This window comes from Eschscholzia californica, unplaced genomic scaffold (genome assembly GCF_041429995.1).
Source record: "Eschscholzia californica isolate CP2 unplaced genomic scaffold, dmEscCali1.0.p SCAF_3, whole genome shotgun sequence".
Classification (NCBI taxonomy): Eukaryota; Viridiplantae; Streptophyta; class Magnoliopsida; order Ranunculales; family Papaveraceae; genus Eschscholzia; species Eschscholzia californica.
In genome coordinates, this window is record NW_028238420.1 from 56,400,589 (window position 1) to 56,420,508 (window position 19,920).

Consider the following 19,920-nt stretch of genomic DNA (forward strand, 5'->3'; position numbering starts at 1 on the left):
AAAAATCTCGTGTACCTACTTGGCCACCCTCTATTTTCTTCTCTACATTTTTTTGGCTTTACCATCTCAACACTAATTAGTAATTGTGTTTATCCCTTTACTAATTGTTAATTAAATTTACTTCCTTAAATTTAGAATTTTTGTCAAAACTACCAAGGACATGCGTTGCACGTTATAATAAAAATCATATATTAAATAATATACAGGCTTTACTTATTATACCTTTTGACCAAATTAGACAATGAAGTAGGTGTAATAACTTCAATGAATCGTATTAAAAAATTAATGTTCTTGGTAGTCACATTTCTTTGTCACACACCAAACACGAGTACACGACCTTTGTGTTTGTGTCAGAAATAGTAAATCTAAGAGGATGGACTCAATTAAAGGAGTAAACTCAATTACCAAATAGTGATGGAGGGTAAGCTCATTAAGCCTTTTCTTCTAATCTCATCATGATGGACCTCTAATGACCTCTTTCTTGATAGGTTATATGTGGAGGTTTCAATTTTTTTAGGATACCTTTTTAGTGTTGTTTCTGTTTGAGAAAAAAAATTATCTATTGAATGTAAAGAAATAGAAAATCAATTAAGCATCTTACCAAGATGATGTGATTATTTAACTTGAAACCTGCAGAACGCATAACAAGAGATCAATGATTTTTGTCTCAATCACAATTGAGTTTTCGTAGAGTTTTCTTTTGAGGTATCTGAACATTTATTGTTGACACATCATATTCAGATTCTAATTGAGTGTTGCATTGGAGAGCTTTTTTTGTTAAAAACACAATTAATTCTATGTGTCAAATTGAGTTTTTCAAGTTGAGTGTTGCATTGGAGATGCTGTTAAACCTGAAAAAAAGAAACAAACTAAACAAGAGTTGAGGGATTACGCCAACGAAACAACCCAACTGATCAGTTACTCCTAGTTTACAACAGGGTTGCTTTCTAATCTCCCCCGACAATCATGTAAGAACTCCAATTCTACCCATCTTTCCCATAAGCACACCAAACTCTGCAAAAAAATCTGATAGACTTCCTTGTAGAAGTTGTGTTATAATTGATTTCGATGACGTATGTGTAATAAGGGATGCATCTGATACAAATAATCCTCGTGTTGTATTATCAGTTGGAATTCTGCATTTTCTTGCCTTTAAAATTGCAGCATATTCACTGTCAAGAGAAGGATCTTGATCTCGTTTACCCGTGAAATTGTATAATCGATTTGAAAATGCAGGGGCACAATGAGCTATATTGATCTTATGTCCACCTAAGATGTCGAATTTTGTAAAAAGAAAAGCAGAGTTAGAATTGTCGAAAATTTAATGTTTCTTAAACGAAAAATTGATCTCTATTCAAGGGGTAGTGATTTTCGTATTTTTACCCGACTACAAAACAAGATCTTTCACATTTAATCCTTTGTTTGCGAACATGGAACGAAAAGTCGTAAAATTGTTAAATGGAGAAGATATGTTTGTTAGGACTTCTGATGCATTTGAAACTCTACCATCTCTCCGCCCGGTTGGGACGTTCCACGAGGGCCCTCCCTAAGAAAAAGAGAAAAACCAGTCAAATTTCGGAACTAACACCTCTGTCTATATTTTCGAGTAGAAAAAAAGAGTTCCAACTTTCTAGTTATAAGTTCCTTACTATAATAATGACAGAATTCCTAGCGGCCAAAGTAACAATATCTGCACAAGAAACGATACCAGGGCACACTGCCTCAATCAAGCTTTTTATTCCGTCAATGAATCCAAAAGCTCGGAGTGTAAGATTAAGCTCGGAGGTTAATCTTTCTCAGCTTTGTTCTTTGAAGTTGAATTCAACAAAGACGCATCAGATCATAACTTATCACAGAAAACCACTTAGTAATAACTAGTCACACGAAAGAGCACAAACGCTTACGTGGTTCAGTCGTAAAGACCTACTTTCTGGTCGGGTTTGAGATTAACCCAGATTTGTATTAGGGGTTGTCGTCAAAAAATTTTAAATGTACAAAAATGATTAGAAATTTGGGTAATTTGAGTTTCTTACCCCCACAAAACAGTCATGAAAATGCATTCTTAGTCATGCTGCTGCCAATGATGGTGCATTTGGAATATGTTTCTTAACATAATCTTGGACAATCTTCTCAGCTTTAGGGCAGGTTTGTTCATAAAACCCCATCTTCAATTGAGCAAGAGATGAACCTAACAAACCAAAAAGTACAAAAACTACCATGACAGTATTAGTATAACCCCTTCTTCCTATTTTAGAAATGTAAATGTCTAATACGAAAGAATATTGTCATTTTTGATAATCAAACCCACAATGTTTGAATCTGACAAAGAAGAAGATGAAGAATGAGAATCAATAATTTCAGCAAAAAAATATTATGACTTTATTTAACATGAAAATCACTCCTATATCCTCATTTACCCAATAGTTGCACATAAAAGCTTATAGGTCAACATGGACTTCCTCAACACTGGAAGTTCATAAAATTAAAAAAATCTAACAAGTGTCTATTTAATCTTAATCACACAACTTGTTGAAGCTCTAGGAAACCCTAGTATTTCTTCCATTACTTTCATTTTCTCCTTCATAATCTTCATTTCAGACTCCATTACTTCCATTGAACCTTTCAGTACTTCTACTTCAGACATCTTTCCTGACAAGACGTACTTATATGTACCATTGATCTTTTTATAAATCGTCATGGTCTGCAGAACTGTTGCATTTTTCAGGAAAATTTTTACCACACACATGTCCCTTTTGTGCCCTTCAAAACTATGAAATTCAACGGATTTTAAATTTAGCAACAGAGCGTGCCGCATCGTATCTACTGTTGATTCTCCACCATCACCGTTAGATAAATACGGGGGAAAGGCCTGAAGAAGAACATAATCCAACCTATAAATTATGACAAATTTAAACATAACTATAACGACGATACTTGTAACCCTTGCAAAATAAAAATAATGAGAAACAAAATATTCGAGCCATGACTTGCCTTTTGAAAAACAAGTGATTCTAGTTTCGGCAACTTTCGGAGCAAGTTGAGTAGTGACTTGTTAGTAGAACAAAGAAGTTCTGGATTCACTTTCAAATGGGCCAAATTGTAAAATGTAGGTAGATTGGTTGAGGCATCTGAAAGGCAGAAGTCCTAATCAATAGGAAAAGCGAAAGCTTGTAAGAATTATATAAAAACGTGAATAAATATAAATATATATGTCAAAAAAATTCGACATACCTTAGGGGTACAGTAAAAAAGTGATAGATGCTTCACATTACTAAGCTGTCCAAGAAGCTTGATTGCAGTTACTTTTTCCCTACTCGTAAACAGATCTTTGTATGGGAAAATGTATATATTTGCGTGAACAAGTGATGAAGAATTACAAATAACATTTATATGAGTAGGAGAACCTCTATAGGAGAGGTACACTAAATTTGGTGCCGAAATCTTGATTAAACAATTCTTCCAACATAACAAATGTTTTAACGTAGGAGTTGAAATGGTTATCTCATTGTTCCACTTGCAGCCTTTCATAATCAATTCTTCTAGGGTTCGGAAGTTGGAAAAGAGTCGTTGACATATGTCAGAATCGGTCCAAAGGAGTCCAAGAAGCTTAAGAATCTTGAGCCTTGGAAAATAAACAGATTCTGGAAGATTGAAATCTTTGGCATTTGTTAATTCTAACCTAGTTAGTGACTCAGAAGTAACAAGACAGCAATTCAATAAATCATTCAATGGATTTTGAATAATGAGCTCTTTAACTTTGTGCATCAACACAATAGAGATCCAAGTTTCTATCTTAAAGAAATACCTGCTTAGTCCCTCACAATCTAGATAGAATTTTTGAATATTTGATATGTCATTAAAAAACACTGTTCTATCGACAAAATTCACGAATCTAATGACGTGTAAGGGACGTTGTTCCAGCGGAATATGCGCAAGCCAACAACGAAAATCAAGAACATGGATAGATGTCCACAATTGCATCCATCTTTTCGATAATACGCAAGTACTAGCAGCAATTCTGGTTGGAAGTAAAGAGAGGATATGATGAAGGATGTGGTTTGGTAAGTCACTAATCATATCACTATCATCATCATCATCATGTAGTAGCTTTTGTTTTTCCAAAACCATTATTTCCAAGATAACTTCCTAACATACAAAATTTTGTTGTTAAAATAACCCCATTAACTACTACTACTTTTAGATTGACAAAAGATGAATGAAACCCTAGATATTGATATATAAGTGGAAAGATGATTACCTTCAAGGCTTCAACAATGAAGAATCTGGTTTGCTATAGAGAAAGAACACCAGAGAAGGGTAGTTTGAGAAACCTAGCTAGTGAAAGTAACAGAGAAAACCTACCAAATAGTAGTAGTAGGATTTAAAACTTGGAGGGTTGAGATTTATGCCCAGGCAAAAAAATTTAACCGCAAGGACTCTTTGTAAAGATATTCTCCTCAAACACCATTAAAAATAGATTTTTCAGAAATCAGTCCTCTTAAAGTCAATAATTGTTCCCCCACCCCTGAGTATCTTATCAAGAATAATAATATTATTATTTAACTTGAAACAAGTAGAACACATAACAAGAAATCAATGATTTTTGTCTCAAACACAAGTTTTTGTTGCTCTATTTTAACCTTTATTTTTTCTATCAAGTACAAGTCCAAACATTTGTCACTCTTAAGCAATTCGGAAAGAACAAAAACAATCTTAAACATGAGAAAGGAAACAAGTCAAATACGAGTTTACGAAACCAAACCAACTAGGTGGTCTTAAACGCCTCTAACCCCTAATTCTCGCTAAAGAGCTGAGGTTTTCGCCAAACTTACAAATTGATAACCCACTACTTAACAAGTAATGTGGGATTACGACAACCAAACAACCCGACCGATTAGTTACTCCTAGTTTACAACAGAGCATTGCTTTCTAATCTCCCCTGACAATCCTGTTAGAACTCCAATTCTACCCATCTTTTCCATAGACACACCAAACTCTGCAAAAAAATCCGATAGACTTCCTTGCAGAAGTTGTGTTATAATTGATTTCGATGAAGAATGTGTGATAAGAGATGCATCTGATACAAATAATCCTCGTCGTTTGACTACGTTTTTATAGTAATTCATGTCGAAAGTTTTTGAACTCCCAGGGTCCATTTCAACAATAGTTGTATTATCAGTTGGAATTCTGCATTTTCTTGCCTTCAAATTTGCAGCATATTCACTATCAAGAGCAGGATCTTGATCTCGTTTACCCGTGAAATTGTACAATCGATTTGAAAATGCAGGGGCACAATGAGCTATACCGATCGTATGCCCACCTAAGATGTCGAATTTTATAAAAAGAAAAGCAGAGTTAGAATTGTCGAAAATTTAATGTTTCTTAAAAGAAAAATTGATCTCTATTCAAGGGGTAGTGATTTTCGTATTTTTACCCGACAACAAAACAAGATCTTTTACATTTAATCCTTTGTTTGCGAACGTCGATCGAAGAGTAGTAAAATTGTTAAATGGAGAAGGGATGTTTGTTAGGACTTCTGATGCATTTGAAACTCTACCATCTCTCCGCCCGGTTGGGACTTTCCATGAGGGCCCTCCCTAAGAAAAAGAAAAAAACAAGTCAAATTTCGAATCAAACACCTTTGTCTATATTTTCGAGTAGAAAAAAGGAGTTCCAACTTTCTAGTAATAAGTTCCTTACTGTAACAACGACAGAATCCCTAGCGGCCAATGTAACAATATCCGCACAAGAAACGATACCAGGGCACTCTGCCTCAATCAATCTTTTTATTCCATCAATGAATCCAAAAGCTCGGAGCGTAAGATTAGGAGGAGAATCTTTCTCAGCTTTGTTCTTTGAAGTTGAATTCAACAACAAAGACGCATCACATCCCTATATCGATCAGAAAATGTGTTTTATAACTCATCACAGAAAACCACATAATAGTAATAGCTAGTCACACGATAGAGCACAAGAGATTACATGGTCCAATCGTAAAGACCTACTTTTCGGTTGGGTTTGAGATTAACCCACATTTGTATTAGGCGTTATCGTCAAAATTTTTAAAATGTACAAAAATTTCAAATCAAAACAGAGGAAGTTAAATGACTTCACCCTCTAAAATTGTTGGACAAAATGGTTAAAAAAGGTGAAGAGTAAAACAGAGGGAACTAAAATAGGTTTGCAAATGAATCTTGTCAGTCAAAACATGAAGAACAAAACCCTAACATAAATTAGGAAATTGGGTAGTTTAAGATTCTTACCCTCACGAAACAGTCATGAAAATGCATTCTTAGTAATGCTGCTGCCACTGATGGTGCGTTTGGAATATGTTTCTTAACATAATCTTGGACAATCTTCTCAGCTTTAGGGCAGGTTTGTTCATAAAACCCCATCTTCAATTGAGCAAGAGATGAACCTAACAAACCAAAAAGTACAAAAACTACCATGACAGTATTATTATAACCCATTCTTCCTATTTTAGATACTCTATAGAATTGAAGCTTATCTGCAGTGATGAACCATGAACATCTAGGTTTGAGATTTATAGTCCATCAGTGCTACGAACGAGAGACAATGTTGATTAGATAATTCACCTAATTAACAATCAATATTTAATTCGAGATTTGGTATTCAAAGAATTGGTGTGGCAGGCTCTTTTCTAGAGGATAATGTATTAGGAGGTGGTATTAGTTATACTCTAACTTATACTAACATATTTGCTTATATCAACTCAATTTTTCAAGAGGTAAAGAACTCTTTAACTAAAATGATTAACCGTAAGTAATCACATTTGAATGCCAAGGGAGTATAAGAAATAAACAAAAAGTCAAATAGAAGGAAGAATAAGAGTTGTTAATTAGGTCAATAATTTGCATAACAACCAAAAAGTGTTGGAACATATTTTAGGAGGTCAAACTACTTATTAAGATATTGCATGTATATTCAATATATGCAAGTTCTAAATAACTAATCTCAACATTTGTAGTGTCTTTGGTTGTTGTAGGTGTAGCTACTACTATTAATTCGAAAAAGTAAAACTTAAATACTCTTTCGTTTATTATTATATTCTCATCACAAAATAGCATCTCAAATTTTATTTCCTTCGAAGATGTATATGGAGTAAATTCTAACATAAACTCATTTAGGTATTTGACGACACGCCAAAGATCGTAACTTCCATAACTTTTGTATTCAAGTTCGATTACTGAAATCCAGAATAACTTATTTGCTAACATTCTCATGTAAAGATTTCACTTTTTGGAGGGAGTGGGTTCACCATTTCACTTCGTCGACTATTTTGACAGTGTTACAGTAAAAATGTGGGTACGAATAGAAGAGAAGGTGACTGACTGTTCAATACTGCCAAGATTCAATGACATTAGCTTCAAAATGAGGAGGTTATCAAATCAAATTACATTCAAGAAGATTTCATGAGAACTAGTTTTTGTAGAGTCATTAATAGCTTAAGTTGTAAGATTCGAATCTAAGGAAAACAAAAATCTTAAACTGCATATACATCAAGTTATCAATCCATCAGGTCAAGTTACTCATCGTCTTTGTATGGGTATTCTTCAGGAACCTGCTTTAGAAGTTTTACACGTAACTCATATGCATCGTCTCCACGCAACATATCACGAACCCATGTCACTTCAGTCTTCATTGATACCTGTACATATAAATATTCATTTCAGTCGTCGTGATACAAAAAACAGACGAAAATTTGTACTCAGAAAGCAAGTATTAAACAACAAGAGAGATAAGTGGATTATTCGAGGTTTGGGCTTTCAACAGCTACAAAAACTTCAGTTCGCAATAGATACGTTTAAGGTAGTCTTTTTTTTTTATCCCAAGTCAGATCTGTAATCTGATTCGAGCTCCGAATTTGACTCGACTTGGATTTCAAAATGTTTTTTGTCTGAGTGGCTGGTTTGGATTTTGGGTCCATTTAAATCAGACAATTCAGATTCACACAAGTCAGTCAAGTCAGATACAAACAATGAGAAAAAAAAACAAGCATCACCTAAGATAGGTGAATTTCTTGAGAGAACAGCATAACTAAAACTACAAATATGAGATTGAGAATTAATAGAAAGGTTAGAGCACTAACCATCTCTAGTGCTCCTCTGATAACTCCGCTAAGGACATTGCAATAATACAGACCTTGACATGTATCAGGAAGCTCAACAAAATCAACAAGTGGGTTTTCCTCTAACACAAGACTGCAACTTGTTCCATCGGCATCCCAGTTGGTAACAGTTGCTGTGACCCCTAAGAACATCTTGAAACCAACCTGCATATATGTACTTTCAGAGACTGAAGCAACAAAACTAGAGGTGAAAATGGTGAACTTATAAGAATAACGAAATCAAACTGACCTTGGCGATAACATCAGCAGAATCCTTGAAGTCCACGCATCTAGAGACATTAGACTTTGCTAGAAACTCATCAATTAGTCGAATCCCAATGTTATAACCCCTGAAATATTTACAATTATCAAAATCAACTTGGTTTATCCAAACATGAAAAATTCATGAATCGGAAAAAAGAATTCTGTAAGAGTTTAACTGAAAGAATATTGGTAGGAGATCAAGAAGCATCGAGAAATGAATCACATAAGCATGTTGAGAACTTGAGAATTGAGATGACCATTAACAGACATGAAATGAATCACATCGGAAGCAACTTCCTTGTGGGTACCAAAAGCCGACGGTAACATCAAAGCCAAGTATTAAGTTAATGGGAATCCAACTAAAAACCAATTTGCAATGAGTGGAGATGCCGCCAATATTGTATTTTTAGTCATGAGATTTCCCTTTGTCTATGCAGGATTAGTCTCACATGCTCCTCTTGTGTGGGGTTCTTTTGAACCTAACACATGCTTCTTTTCGTCAAATGAATACAGAGCACGCCCGCCCATTTCAAACCTATCACATGTGGGTTGTGACATGTCTCTGATACCATATTAAGTTTGTGGGGATCTAACCTAGAACAAATTGGCAATGAGCGGAGATACCCTAGATGTTATATAGTTCATAGTTGGTCCTAAGATATTTATTGTCAATGTGGGAATATTTTCACACCAAGTTTAATATAACAAAGAATGAAACTCTAAAATCATAAGACTCAAAACTCTTACTAAACACAAACATATACAGGAAGAAAAAAAGATTGAAGCTTGAAATGATATAACAAAATAGGGCATACATTAGATCAAGTTGTTTGTTGACTTCATCCACCTCTTCCAGATCTGTAAGCAATTGTCGTACCATTGCCCCATAAGTTAGGGTAAACAACTCGGCATTCTAAACACCAAATCACAAATAAACAAATTTGATTTCAAAGATTGAGTTTAAAGAAGAGTTAAAAAGAAATTGAACAATTAGGGTTTTCTTACCACACGTTCAACATTGGCAAAAATTGCATCTCCAGATCTTGGAACAAGAGGAGCCATTAAAATTTATGATTTCCTTTTCTTGAGTCCAAAATTATGTCCTGATCGAAGATGAACACTAAATGGAGTCTGGTGACACGCTCGAACTATCAAAGTTTTAGAGAGAGAGAGAGTTCTTCACTTCTTGTAAGGGCAAAGTCAGGGTTAACCCGCGGGTTGACCCGTAACCTTGACCCGCGAACTTCCTGCGCGCGAAATTCGGAACTGTTACACCTGAAGTACCTGAGCTGAGCTTCACCCCAAAATCAAAATTTTCCTTAGAAAGTAGAAACTCTCTCTCTCTCTCTCTCTCTCTCTCTCTTATAGCTTTAGTCGAATTGATGTTAACCAGTATTAGGGTTACCAAAATCCCATCTTTTCTGATATTACCCTCTTTCTCCCGCCATTTCGTTAATCATCAACTTATTACCAAAATTCTTCCATTGTCAAGTCCATTAATGGGTTTTTAAGATTCACTCATCCACCTTTGTTTATTCCTTCTTTATCTCTTCAAGCTCGTAACTATTCATCCATGGACGAGTCTCGGGTATTACTTACTTTGCCCTAATTTTATTCTACCCTATTTTATTTATGGGTAACTGGTATTAATTACTCTTTTTAGTTGTTGTTTTTTTCTTTTATATAGTCTATTACTGTTACATTTTCAGGTGAAAGTTGGGGTTTTTGTTCCTCTTAATGATAATCTAGATGAAAATGACTCAATCCCTAAATTCCCAATCTTCGAGGGCATCAATTCTGTAGGTCGAAACAATATCTCCATTACAGATAAACGAGTTAGCCGCAAACATATTAGTCTGAATGCATCAATTAATGGTTCAGTCAGTATCACAGTTGTAAGTTATTCAGAAAATCTTAAACCCTAGAGATAAACTTTTTCCTCCTTTTGCTTATATTTTTCTTAGTTTGGAATTGGGATAAGTTTTTGTAGGAGAGTGGGAATCCAGTGGTTATTAACTCTGGGGATCAAAGGAAGAAGCTTTGCTTGCGAGAAAGTGCCACGGTTGTTAATGGAGATATTGTGGAGTTGATTCCTGGGCATCACTTTTTCAAGTATGTAAGTCTGGAAGGTGAAAATATTGCATCTTCTTCAAATACCCATAAAAGGTCTTTGGCTGATGATATGAAATCAAGTGAAGAGGAGACCTTAAAATTGAAGAGGAAACGGCAAATTGATGAAGATGAAGCTTTTGCTAGAGCTTTACAGGTAATTCTTTGCTCATTACCTTGACAAAATGTTGATTTGCTTTCGGTTATGTACTTTGTTATATGTTTTTATTGTTTGGCGAACAACCCAACTTTTTCGCTTGAAGTTTGAGTTTGAAGTTACCAATTTCAAGTTTAAATCTAGTCGGAGTTCTTCAGTTATTTCAAATATGTGTAAGAAAGCAAGGCTGCACTTGACTGTATTAAAATGGAATCTTCCAAATGAACATGCTTTAGACAATGTGAAGTATTAAACTAACCTTCCATTTTCTCATCCTACGAGAACACCTTGACAACAATCTGAAATACTCGACAAGCTTTCACCCAAACTGCTTTTTAAACGCGAAATGAAATCCTGAGGCTTTTCTAACATGAGCAAGAACTTAGAGATCTTATATCAACCTCTCACTTTTTATGGTGAGCGTGCAGTGATCATTTTGTTACGTCTATTGTACAGGCTGAGCTACCAAACAATGGGGGCTCAATCCGAGGAAGAGGAATCAATGTGGAAACTGATACTTCAGGTTATTCCAGGAATCGGGTTGAGGTCAACGGTTCGTGTCATGATGGCTCCGAACCTATTCGTCATTTTGATGTCTCCGAAGATAAACTGCCTCTAACGTTTCGTCTTCTTCGAGTCAATGGGTTGCCTTCTTGGGCTAATTCCTCCTCCGTGTCTATCGGGGATGTGATAAAGGTTTTCCTGCTCATATCTATCATGCTTTCTCCTTTTCTCTAGCGAACTTCTATATTTGTATCGTAGAGGTAAAATTTTGTGCTCGCTGTTAAGATCCTGGAAAGCAATAATATTTTCTCAGTACGAGAAGCAAAACTTAGCAACACATAGTTACCATTAACCAAATAATGTGAAAACGGGAAAGTCTCCAACTTGGAGATGCTGAAACACCAAGCAATCATGATTATGGATGAACTGTCAGGGATAGGAATTCAAAACTTTAACTTTTTTATGTATAGGTATGGTGTTTCCAGTCCTAAGCTACAAGGGAGATAATGACTTCTACTAATTTTCCTGCATGTGTATCAGGGGAATGTGCTCGTAGCAATCCTTTCAAATTACATGGTAGATATGGATTGGCTAATATCTGGTGAGTTAGGTTACTAATTTTCCTCTGGTCTTGAGTCCGGTGTTACATTATTTGGATTATACTGCAGATATCTTCTTCACTCATGAGCGAAATTGCATGATTGTGTTTTGATCTAACTATAACAGTAGTTTATCTCATGTAGCTTGCCCACTTCTCACCAAAATCCCTCGTGTGCTTGTTCTTCATGGACAAAGTGATGGAACACAGTATTATTTGGAGGTCTGTTGTCTTGTCAATATAACTCCACTATATATATATAGAAATGAATATTAACCCTCTGATCTTCATTTCTTCTGACTATTTTCAGAAGAACAAGCCTGCTAACTGGGTTCTCCATAAGCCCCCATTACCCATTTCATATGGTACACACCATTCAAAGGCCATGTTTCTAGTTTATCCTCTAGGATTGCGTGTTATCGTACACACAGCAAACTTAATACATGTTGACTGGAACAACAAAAGCCAAGGCTTATGGATGCAAGATTTTCCGTGGAAGAAACAAGAAGACTACGGGAAAAGATGTGGATTTGAAAATGACCTGATTGATTATCTCAGTGCTTTGAAGGTATTTGAATCCTATTTTATGCTAATTTACGCAATGCTTTTATTGCGCTTCTGTAAGGATCAGTCCTTTTATATAATTGGATATCAGTGGGGTAAATTTAGTGGAGTTCGTCCTGTGGTTCCGTGGCTTTTAGATTGTCTTATGTAGTAGATCATTCTGATCGATTATAGAGTAGCTTTTCTGTTTGAGGCATGAATAATGTATTAATTATTTTTGTTACTATTTGCAGTGGCCTGAATTAAGTGTCAACTTACCAACCATTGGGGAGACCAAGATCAATTCATCATTTTTCAGGAAATTTGATTACAGCAGTGCGACGGTATTTTGTTCCTTAAAAGAAGTTCCTTGTTTACCGGGTTTCTTAAAATCTACTTGCATTCTGTTATGAAATACCAATTTATATTATGTTGTTTGGATGGTAAAGCAAAGAAATGAAATCTGTTACTTTACCATTGACTTTTTCTACTGAAGTTTCATATCTTTCTGATATTTCCCTTGTGTTGCATTAGCTCGTTAATGATGGATCTTATCTATATAGTTAATCTAAAGTGGCATGCCACTAAATGGAAGCTTATAGGAAAAAAAAAGTTCAAATCTGCAAACCCTCTTATGGTATTAGTATTATTGTTCCTCATGCTTTTGTTAACTTCGAATGTCAATGGACATTTTCATTTATTTCTTGTGGAATATTGAGATCTTGAACTAATAGTTCTTAATTGTCACTAATCCCGTCGCCTTCCTGTTTCAGTCTGGAACGTCTTACCACAAATATGTGGTCTTCCAATTCTTATTCTTTAGATTTTAATATCACAGGTTAGGTTAATTGCATCTGTCCCTGGGTACCACACGGGTACCAACTTGAAAAGATGGGGGCATATGAAACTACGAACTGTTCTGCAGGAGTGTGTTTTTGAAAAAGTATTTGAGAAGTCACCTCTTGTGTATCAGGTATGAGTTGCTAAATTGGCATCTATAGTATTTTTCAATCTGGACATGGAGATTCTATTGAATTTGGCTGCATAAGATCTTGCTGTAGTTTGAATTCCAAAACACAGTAGTGTTTTTATTGTACAACTTGAGAATGAGTTAATAATATTATAGTATTGAAAAATAACTTGGAGATTTTGTTTCAGTTTTCCTCTCTTGGTTCTTTGGATGAGAAATGGATGGCGGAGTTAGCGACTTCAATGTCATCGGGTGCTACGCATGACAAACGACCTCTGGGTTTGGGGAAAGAACTTATTGTTTGGCCAACTGTGGAGGATGTAAGATGCTCTTTAGAGGTAATATACCATCTCTTCAGAAATATTAGATGAGGGTTGATTACTATTCTATTCTTTTCATTCTTCGAATAGATCTTAATTCCTGGTAGATAATAGATGAAGCTTTATCTGATAGTGTGGTTCACTCTCAGGGTTATGCAGCTGGTAGTTGCATTCCTAGTCCACAAAAGAATGTGGAGAAAAATTTCTTGAATAAATATTGGGCAAAATGGAAAGCAAACCACACAGGTCGAAGGTATTTATATTTATGCTTATTCTTGAGTCTTAATGAACTTTATAACTCATGTAGATTTTTCGGCATGGTTCATAAACTAAGTTTTTATGGATTTCAGTCATGCAATGCCTCATATAAAGACGTTCACCCGCTATAATGGTCAAAACGTTGCGTAAGAACTATGCCTATTCTCTTTTCGCGTGACTGCTAATTTTGCCCCTTTTTAGTTGATTATACCCTCAAGTCATGTTCATTGGTGATTCTGTTGAAGCTAATTCTTCTTCATCTTCTTCGTTCTTCCTGAACAGTTGGTTTCTGTTGACTTCAGCAAATCTAAGTAAAGCTGCTTGGGGTGCACTCCAGAAGAAGGATTCCCAACTTATGATTCGTTCTTACGAGGTTTGCTTCTTGTAACTTGTCATTATCTTTTCACATGAATATAATCTGAGCCGGATTCCATTGACTACTTTAATACAACTACACATACTGATTTCTAATGTTTTTGGTAGTTTGAGCCAGAATTCCATTTAACTTATGTTTACGTGAATAAGAATTCTGTATGATTGTTCTGAAGTAATATATTCTTACAACTAATGATGTTTATCTTGCTTGATGCTTGTCTCTTGTTCAATTTTTCTCCAATCTTGCTAGCTTGGGGTGCTATTCTTGCCTTCATTAATGAAAGACGGCTCGGGGTTCTCTTGTACAGATAATGCTGGTTCCAGACAGGTAACAAATATTTCTGGACTTCCAAATTCTAATATATCTAAGACCCTATTATGTTAGAAAACCATCACTTGTGGAATTTTTGTTGGAACTCCAGGCCCGGTCTGGGTCTCCACCCCGAGCACCCTTCGACCTTGCGGCTCCTTGGATGTCCAACTATGGCTTGCCTGGGGTGTCCAACTTGGAACGCAGTCTTTACCTGGGCTCGCTTTATGTGTCTAACCCCGACTCTTCGGCGACATACCTCAGGAGGCTTAAAGTTTGTTTCCCATAAAAGAAAGAAGCTTATGACGAGTATTAATTTAAAACTTACCTGCTTCTACAGACTCGCAATACGTGTAGGTCTACAGGAAATAGCCCCGAACGCCACATTAAAATGGTAACTCTATGTTGGGAAGGAAACAAGAATTCAGATCCAGCATCCGAAATAGTAACATTGCCAGTGCCTTATGAACTGCCTCCAATACCATACACATCTGAAGGTGAGGGAGTTCTACTAGGTAATGCACGATTTTCTTTGCTACTGTTAACATGTTTAAATTTATCTTTTTCGTTTCAGATGTTCCTTGGTCATGGGACAAAGCGTACCACAAGAAGGATGTAAAGGGTCAAGTTTGGCCAAGATAAGTTCGACTCGTAACCAACCTTCATTTCTAAATTATAAGTCCCGGCATCAACTAGAATTGCATTATAAATCATTACAACAATTGTTTTTCTGCTTGTAAAAGTGAAGCCACATTTCGCTTTACCGTTACTCAAATGTGAGTACGAACTATTTTCACTCAAGCTCTGTCACGAAAACAAATCGAAAAGAATGCTACAAGTGGTGAAATATGTATGTGGGGCTGTGTAGTTGTTGATGTTTCAAAGAGGTGCACCAAGATGAAGTGAAATGTTAAGTATACGATCTGTGATTAGGCATATGGATATTTCATTACTTGTTTGGAAAACGAATAGTTTTTCGTATGTACTCATGGGCCATGGCCATCATGATCAATAGGTGTGAAACATAGTTGAATATGAGACCAATTTTGAACCCCACAATCCACTAATGAATATGAATCATTAATCAAAAACCATGATTCTTTCTTCATGATGATATTGTGCTCATTATTACAATTATCAGATATTTCCTTAACCAAGATGATTAAAAGTCTGTCAACTGGAATGTTCTCTTTCTTCCCAATTTCCCTCTTCAGATCTCCAATTGTTGCACTCTCTTCCACATCTATGTAAATTAGCTTCCATGCTAATATCTCCACTACCAACTTCATTAATCAGTTTTCAATTAGTGAAAGAAGAGAGGTAGAAGAGAGAGAGTAATAGAGAAAGAGAGTTTTGGTTTCTATTTTAAGAGTTTGCAGATAGAGAGAGGCTGGATCATGTTTGCTGCGTTCCTGCCGATAAGCCTGTTGTGAAAATTTTGCTTGTCTTACGATGTGGAAGGTGGGGATTCCGTTGTGTATAACTAACTTTGGAAGAAAAAAAAAGGCTTATTGAATGAGATTTGGCCATAATTTAAATTCCAAGAACTCATGCTTCATACATGTTCAAACTAATTCAAGAAAAAAAAAATGTTTCTTTCAAGAGCTTTTCGGACCAACTTTCATTATTCTTAACTGTCATATAGACGTAAGAGTTTGGCACTTTTTGTGAGCTTCGTGTTGGGATATTTCATCATTATAAACAAGAATCAAATATATTATCAAGTCTAAACAATGAAATCCAGGAGTCATATTTGATGAACAGAGAGATGAAATTTAAATGATTTACTAACCTGAATCATTAGAATCCTTCAACAAAAAAAAAAAACCTGAATCATTAGAAGCCATGATGATGATGAAGCAAAATCTTCCAAACCTAGAGAGATCTCTGTAGTAATTTTCTCTTAATGGGAAGAGAACAAAATCAGAGTTATTTCTCTCTGGTTCAGGGATTTGCCCCTTTATGAATCGGAACTCCCAACCGGTTATTGGAAGTTACCAAATTATTACTAAAGAGCCCATCATTCTTTAGTAATAACACTCAAGGGCTCTACACAATGCATATCTATAATATGCCCCCCACACAATATAACTGATATTAAATAGGTCCACATAATAATTAATTAGACCACTAAGGACCCTCAATCGAAATAGCCAACATATTATATATTATGAACCTCATATTAAGTCCACATAACCATTAGTATTGAAAAATACTAACAATCTCCCACTTGGACTTTATATGATTCTGAGTTATATAATACGAAAAACTTTAGTGCGCGCATAAAAGGCTATTTCTGAGCTTAGAAATATCACGTCCAATCTGGTTCATTAATCACATCAGCAAAGGATCAAAACGGCGTTCGTCGCATTTGTTCATGACTAGACCTTTAATGGTCACATTACTAACGTAATTAACAACATAGATCAAGTGTGGATGTGTAGCTTGGAAATTACATGTTATGTGATCTATACATGCCTATTTCCAACTAATCCGCGACTCCATAGAGTCCAACTTTCTCCAAATGATTCCTCAATAGAAAGTTGTAGTACTGAAGTTCAGAATATTGAGATGAAATATATACTTTTATTAATACTTAAAACTTGTACAAGATTAATACAAAATACAGTTATGTCCAAAGAACATAAAACTGAAGGATCCAATAAAATGACCAAATAAACTCCCACTAATCAATAATATCAAGGGGTCCTAGAATCCCCATACGGACCACATGTTCACAAAACACTTTAGGCGGTAAACCTTTAGTGAACGGGTCAGCTATATTGGAGTTTGTGTCAATGTGCTCAATGCACATTAAACCATTCTGAACTCGATCTTTTACCGCAAGATACTTTATGTCGATGTACTTAGACTTCGAAGAACTTCTGTTGTTCTTTGAGTACAACTCGGCTGCCTTATTGTCACAATAAATCTTCATTGGTCGTTCAATATTATCGACCAATTTCAAGTTAGAGACAAAATTTCGAAGCCATATAGCATGATTAGATGCTTCAAAGCAAGCTATGAACTCTGCTTCCATGGTTGAAGAGGCTATAAGAGTTTGCTTAACACTTTTCCAAGAAACAGCTCCTCCAACCATCATGTAAATGTATCCGGATGTTGATTTTCTACTATCAATACATCCAGCAAAATCTGAATCGGAGTATCCTACGATCTCTAGGTGATCGTTTCTCCTGAAGGTGAGCTTGTAATCCTTCGTCCTCTGTAAATATCTCATAACCCGCTTTACGGCCTTCCAATGATCTAGACCTGGGTTACTCAGATATCTGCCCAACATTCCTACAATAAAGGCCAAATCTGGACGTGTACAGACCTGTGCATACATAAGACTCCCAACTGCAGACGAGTATGGGATCGCCTCCATTTCCTTCTTCTCAAGATTCAATTTTGGACATTGGAGCAAACTAAATTTATCACCTTTTGCCACAGGTGTGTCTCCTGGTGAACACTTTTCCATGCCAAAGCGTTGGAGAACTTTATCGATATAAGCCTTTTGAGAAAGACTGAGGATGCCTTTTGAGCGATCTCGGTCTATCTGAATACCCAAAACAAATGAAGCATTTCCAAGGTCTTTCATTTCAAAATTATTTGAAAGAAATACCTTAGTTTCATGCAACATGCCTATATCACTGCTTGCTAGTAGAATATCATCTACATACAACACCAGGATAATGAATTTGCTCCCACTCGTCTTGAGATATATGCACTGATCAATGATATTTTCCTTAAAGCCAAAGGAGGTAATAACCTCATCAAATTTCCGGAACCATTGTCGGGACGCTTGCTTTAAGCCATAAATGGACTTCTTTAACTTACATACAAGCTGTTTTGAGCTACTCGACTCAAAATTATCAGGTTGTATCATATATATGGTTTCTTGAATGTTTCCATTAAGAAACGCTGTTTTTACGTCCATTTGGTGAAGCTCCAAATCATAATGAGCTACCAGAGCCATGATAATCCTTAGAGAATCCTTCGTAGAGACTGGCGAGAATGTCTCTTTGAAGTCGACTCCTTCCTTCTGTGTAAAGCCTTTAGCGACAAGACGTGCTTTATATCTTTCAACGTTACCTTTTGAGTCTCTTTTGGTTTTAAAAATCCATTTGCAACCAATTGGCCTCGCCCCTTTAGGTAACTCGACAAGATCCCAAACATCGTTGTCAGCCATAGACTTTAACTCTTCCTTCATGGCCTCAATCCACTTTTCGCAATTTGAGCTCGTTTTGACTTCATTAAGAGAAGTTGGATCGTTTTCCAATCCTAAGTCATATTCGTGCTCATTAAGATAGACAATGTAATCATCAGAAATTGTCTTTCTTCTTTCTCGAGTGGATCTTCTAAGTGGCTCCTCAACTTGAGGTTGTTGATTTGGGACTTCCACAGTTACTTCCTCTGTTTCCAAAGGTGCTTGTCCAGCTTGTATAGGGAAGGGTTCCTCATCTACTACAGGATTAGTCTGTATGATTGTATTTGATGAAATACCTTGATTCACAGGCTGAACAATGAGAGGTACTATGACTCGATCATTGTCAGTAGTGACTATAGGAGAAGTATTTGCATACTCCTCCTCAAATACAATTCCTTTATTTTGACTACTCCCACTGTAATCAACATCCTCAATGAACTTAGCGTTCCTTGTTTCGAAGAATGCCTTGTTTGAGGGATCATAAAATTTATAACCCCTCGATCTTTCAGAGTAACCAACAAAATAACAACTAATTGTCCTCGAGTCCAGTTTCCTTTCGTTAGGCTTGTAAGGCCTAGCCTCAGCTGGACAACCCCAAACATGCAAGTGCCTAATATTAGGTTTCTTGCCTGTCCATAACTCGTAAGGGGTTTTAGTTATTGCTTTACTTGGTACTCTATTCAATATATAAACTGCAGTTTTTAGGGCATCGCCCCATAGTGACTCTGGTAAAGAAGAATGACTAATCATGCTTCGTACCATGTCTTTGAGGGTACGGTTTCGTCTCTCAGCTACACCATTTTGACTTGGAGTTCCCGGCATGGTGTATTGAGGGACTATACCACACTCACTCAAATATTGGGCGAATGGTCCTGGACGTTGTTCTCCTGAACCGTCGTATCTGCCGTAGTATTCACCTCCACGGTCAGATTTGACAGCTTTAATCTTCTTGCCGAGTTGGTTTTCAACTTCAGCTTTGAAGATTTGAAACTTGTCCAGTGATTCTGATTTCTCCTGGATAAGGTAAAGGTATCCATAGCGCGAGTAATCATCGATGAAACTAATAAAATAACGTTGTCCATTCGATGATGCTTTAGGAAATGGACCACATATATCTGTATGTATTAGTTCCAACGGTTGAGTAGCTCTATATGCGCCTTTACCTCGTTTGTTTGTT

At 36.1% G+C, this 19,920-nt stretch overlaps 4 protein-coding genes and 1 pseudogene across 4 annotated transcripts; 1 reads left to right on the plus strand and 4 right to left on the minus strand.

Annotated features, from left to right (window-relative positions):
• Positions 1 to 618: 618 nt before the first annotated feature.
• On the minus strand, positions 619 to 2,243 carry LOC147552176 (peroxidase 39-like; annotated as a pseudogene).
• A 112-nt stretch (positions 2,244 to 2,355) lies between these two features.
• On the minus strand, positions 2,356 to 4,182 carry LOC147552177 (F-box/LRR-repeat protein At4g14103-like). Its single transcript, XM_086670240.1, has 3 exons — positions 3,232 to 4,182; positions 2,992 to 3,144; positions 2,356 to 2,869 (listed from the first exon to the last, which is right to left on the minus strand). Exons 1-3 carry the CDS (start codon positions 4,126 to 4,128, stop codon positions 2,504 to 2,506), a joined length of 1,416 nt encoding a protein of 471 aa, XP_086526366.1. The 5' UTR covers positions 4,129 to 4,182; the 3' UTR covers positions 2,356 to 2,503.
• Positions 4,183 to 4,600: 418 nt separating this feature from the next.
• LOC147552178 (peroxidase 3-like) lies at positions 4,601 to 6,512 on the minus strand. The gene is made up of 4 exons (XM_086666714.1): positions 6,264 to 6,512; positions 5,701 to 5,892; positions 5,435 to 5,597; positions 4,601 to 5,320 (listed from the first exon to the last, which is right to left on the minus strand). Exons 1-4 carry the CDS (start codon positions 6,468 to 6,470, stop codon positions 4,905 to 4,907), a joined length of 978 nt encoding a protein of 325 aa, XP_086522840.1. The 5' UTR covers positions 6,471 to 6,512; the 3' UTR covers positions 4,601 to 4,904.
• Positions 6,513 to 7,401: 889 nt separating this feature from the next.
• Positions 7,402 to 9,552, minus strand: LOC147552179 (uncharacterized). The gene is made up of 5 exons (XM_086666715.1): positions 9,398 to 9,552; positions 9,208 to 9,305; positions 8,379 to 8,478; positions 8,111 to 8,293; positions 7,402 to 7,669 (listed from the first exon to the last, which is right to left on the minus strand). Exons 1-5 carry the CDS (start codon positions 9,452 to 9,454, stop codon positions 7,547 to 7,549), a joined length of 561 nt encoding a protein of 186 aa, XP_086522841.1. The 5' UTR covers positions 9,455 to 9,552; the 3' UTR covers positions 7,402 to 7,546.
• TDP1 (tyrosyl-DNA phosphodiesterase-like protein) lies at positions 9,479 to 15,517 on the plus strand. The gene is made up of 17 exons (XM_086666713.1): positions 9,479 to 9,718; positions 9,761 to 9,980; positions 10,102 to 10,287; positions 10,383 to 10,658; positions 11,115 to 11,354; positions 11,703 to 11,763; positions 11,906 to 11,982; positions 12,071 to 12,328; positions 12,558 to 12,647; positions 13,142 to 13,276; positions 13,462 to 13,611; positions 13,743 to 13,846; positions 13,944 to 13,997; positions 14,134 to 14,224; positions 14,477 to 14,554; positions 14,877 to 15,033; positions 15,111 to 15,517. The coding sequence occupies exons 2-17, from the start codon at positions 9,966 to 9,968 to the stop codon at positions 15,176 to 15,178; spliced, it is 2,040 nt and encodes a 679-aa protein (XP_086522839.1). The 5' UTR covers positions 9,479 to 9,718; positions 9,761 to 9,965; the 3' UTR covers positions 15,179 to 15,517.
• The last annotated feature ends 4,403 nt before the right edge of the window (positions 15,518 to 19,920 follow it).

Coding starts and splice junctions, on each gene's coding strand:
- LOC147552177 (XM_086670240.1), bottom strand. CDS start 4,128: ATGGTTTTGGAAAAACAAAAGCTACTACATGATGATGATGATGATAGT. Junction 3,145..3,231: donor TTTTTTACTGTACCCCTAAG/GTATGTCGAATT, acceptor CCTATTGATTAG/GACTTCTGCCTTTCAGATGC. Junction 2,870..2,991: donor AATCACTTGTTTTTCAAAAG/GCAAGTCATGGC, acceptor GTTCTTCTTCAG/GCCTTTCCCCCGTATTTATC.
- LOC147552178 (XM_086666714.1), bottom strand. CDS start 6,470: ATGGGTTATAATAATACTGTCATGGTAGTTTTTGTACTTTTTGGTTTG. Junction 5,598..5,700: donor GGGATTCTGTCGTTGTTACA/GTAAGGAACTTA, acceptor TCTTTTTCTTAG/GGAGGGCCCTCATGGAAAGT. Junction 5,321..5,434: donor AGATCTTGTTTTGTTGTCGG/GTAAAAATACGA, acceptor TCGACATCTTAG/GTGGGCATACGATCGGTATA.
- LOC147552179 (XM_086666715.1), bottom strand. CDS start 9,454: ATGGCTCCTCTTGTTCCAAGATCTGGAGATGCAATTTTTGCCAATGTT. Junction 8,294..8,378: donor CTGCTGATGTTATCGCCAAG/GTCAGTTTGATT, acceptor ACATATATGCAG/GTTGGTTTCAAGATGTTCTT. Junction 7,670..8,110: donor TCAGAGGAGCACTAGAGATG/GTTAGTGCTCTA, acceptor TTATATGTACAG/GTATCAATGAAGACTGAAGT.
- TDP1 (XM_086666713.1), top strand. Junction 12,329..12,557: donor ATTATCTCAGTGCTTTGAAG/GTATTTGAATCC, acceptor TACTATTTGCAG/TGGCCTGAATTAAGTGTCAA. Junction 12,648..13,141: donor TTGATTACAGCAGTGCGACG/GTATTTTGTTCC, acceptor TTAATATCACAG/GTTAGGTTAATTGCATCTGT.